We start from the raw sequence: 1,908 nt of genomic DNA on the forward strand, positions 1-1,908 counted from the left end.
TTGAAAAAATCTATTGAAGTTAAAAAATTAATAGTTAATTATTTTCTAGACCAATCACAGTTTATGGTACATGCAGTGACACAACTTGTGGGATAACAGATGTGTATCCGTTAGTAAAAGTAGTTGTTATTGCATCTTTGTGGCGTGTCTTAAATTCAGTTGTGGATTTAAAAGATTTTATTTTTAAGAATTTGCATCAAACATTGAAAATTAGCAAAGTCTTAAAAAATGCTGAGAATGCATGTCCTTACAATGAATAGTGAGTATTCATATGGTTTATATTCACGAGCTACCTTATGAATAAGAATCTGGGATATAAACCTCTCTCAATTGAGCTCTATAAAAGGTTACCGCAAAAAAGATGAATGATGTTTTCTAAATTATAGAGATGAATGATGTTTTCTAAATTATTCTAGTTGTTCTAAATCTATTTTCATTTTTCTTTAATGTTTAATTTAGGAAATTAAAATCGTAATAATTTTAAATAAAAAAGTTCTATCAATTTTCTCCAATGAAAATGTTATTATACTGAGGGGACATCAAAAATATATTTTGAGTTTCCAAAATTATTTTATTAAGCTTATTTAGTATACTAACAAAGTATGTTAGTTTAGTGGTGTAAAACTCTACTAGATCATGAAGATAATGAACTACGTTAAGTTATTTTTAAATAGATATTTTAATTTTTTTTTCATTCTCTAATATATTTCTAAGTTATTTGTATTTTAAGTCCATCCTTTAAATATTCTCATTCTGATATTTGGAAACGACATAGTGAATGGAATGACTTGTAATGAAGGTGAAAACTGAAAAGAGAAGGGATGGGAACCGATAACGAGAAATGATAGGTGAGGATTAAATTGGCTTACGTGGCAATTCTCCGGCTATAAAAAATGGGTGTATGAGAGCAAAAAACTCTGATTCAATCACGAAACTCTTCTCTTTCAATTCTTCTCTTCAAGTTTCATTCCAACAATAATGGATCCCATTCCCAACTTCTTCTTTCTTCAATGGCACATCCCACTCTAGCTTCGAATCCATCCAAATTCCACCGTTACATTCTCCCCTGAGTTCATTCCATTTTCCATCTCCTTTTCCCTTCCTTTCGTTTTCTCTCGTTCGTTAATCCAAAAGGAAAGGATTCAAGGAGGTTCAAAATTATTTATATATAGTAATGAGGTTTTTTTTGGAATTCGTTTCTTGTTGTGGCTCACCTACACAAAACAGGTCCGCGCCTACTACTCTTCCCGCTGAGGACGAGCAGAGGTGGCTCGTTCCCGCGCCACCTGTCATCGCTTCTCGTCCTCGGACACGTAGGAAGCGAGGTAGGCGCGGCCATGAATGGAGGCCATCGCTTGGATCTATCTCTGAGGACATAACCGTGTCTACGAGGGAGAGAACCGATCCCCGAAATGAGACGGCGGTGGTCTCCACCACGAGGGACGTGAAGAGGAGGAGCAGCGGTGGTGCTGGTGCTGCTAGGGCTCGTCAACGTAGTTACTCCGACGGTGATTACAGGTAATAAAATGAAAGTGTTATTTAATTATAGAAGAATTGAATTCTTTTTTAAAGATAAAATTAATTGTTTCTTATTTTGTTTTTATATATCAGAGATTAAATTATTTTAAAAAGTAGGTTATATATCCCTTTTGCTTGGAGGTGTAAATCAGATTTATTATATGCAGTTGACTTATACTATACAAAATATATGGATATTTTTTAGCTATAATAATATAGAGATCGCCAACTACTAATAATGCATATATTAAGTTATTGATTCTGTCACTTGTATGCAACTTAGATGTTAATTTTAAAATAAAAGATTAATCTTTTGGATATTTTTTTATTTGCTATTGTTTGGATGTTTCTTTCTGAAAAGAGAATCTTCTATTTTATAATTGCATTATT

At 32.9% G+C, this 1,908-nt stretch overlaps 1 protein-coding gene across 3 annotated transcripts in view; it reads left to right on the plus strand.

The window, feature by feature from the left end:
• Nucleotides 870-1,908, plus strand: part of LOC109355136 — a 3,208-nt gene continuing 2,169 nt past the window's right edge. For 2 of the 3 annotated variants that reach the window (XM_019598100.1, XM_019598101.1), the window contains exon 1: nucleotides 900-1,518. In XM_019598100.1, coding sequence (XP_019453645.1) covers nucleotides 1,175-1,518 — 344 coding nt within the window. In that variant the 5' untranslated portion in view covers nucleotides 900-1,174. Of the gene's footprint in view, nucleotides 1,519-1,908 lie in introns of all 3 variants that reach the window. The other variant, XM_019598099.1, reaches the window with a different exon arrangement.

Source organism: Lupinus angustifolius, chromosome LG08 (assembly GCF_001865875.1).
Source record: "Lupinus angustifolius cultivar Tanjil chromosome LG08, LupAngTanjil_v1.0, whole genome shotgun sequence".
Taxonomy (NCBI): domain Eukaryota; kingdom Viridiplantae; phylum Streptophyta; class Magnoliopsida; order Fabales; family Fabaceae; genus Lupinus; species Lupinus angustifolius.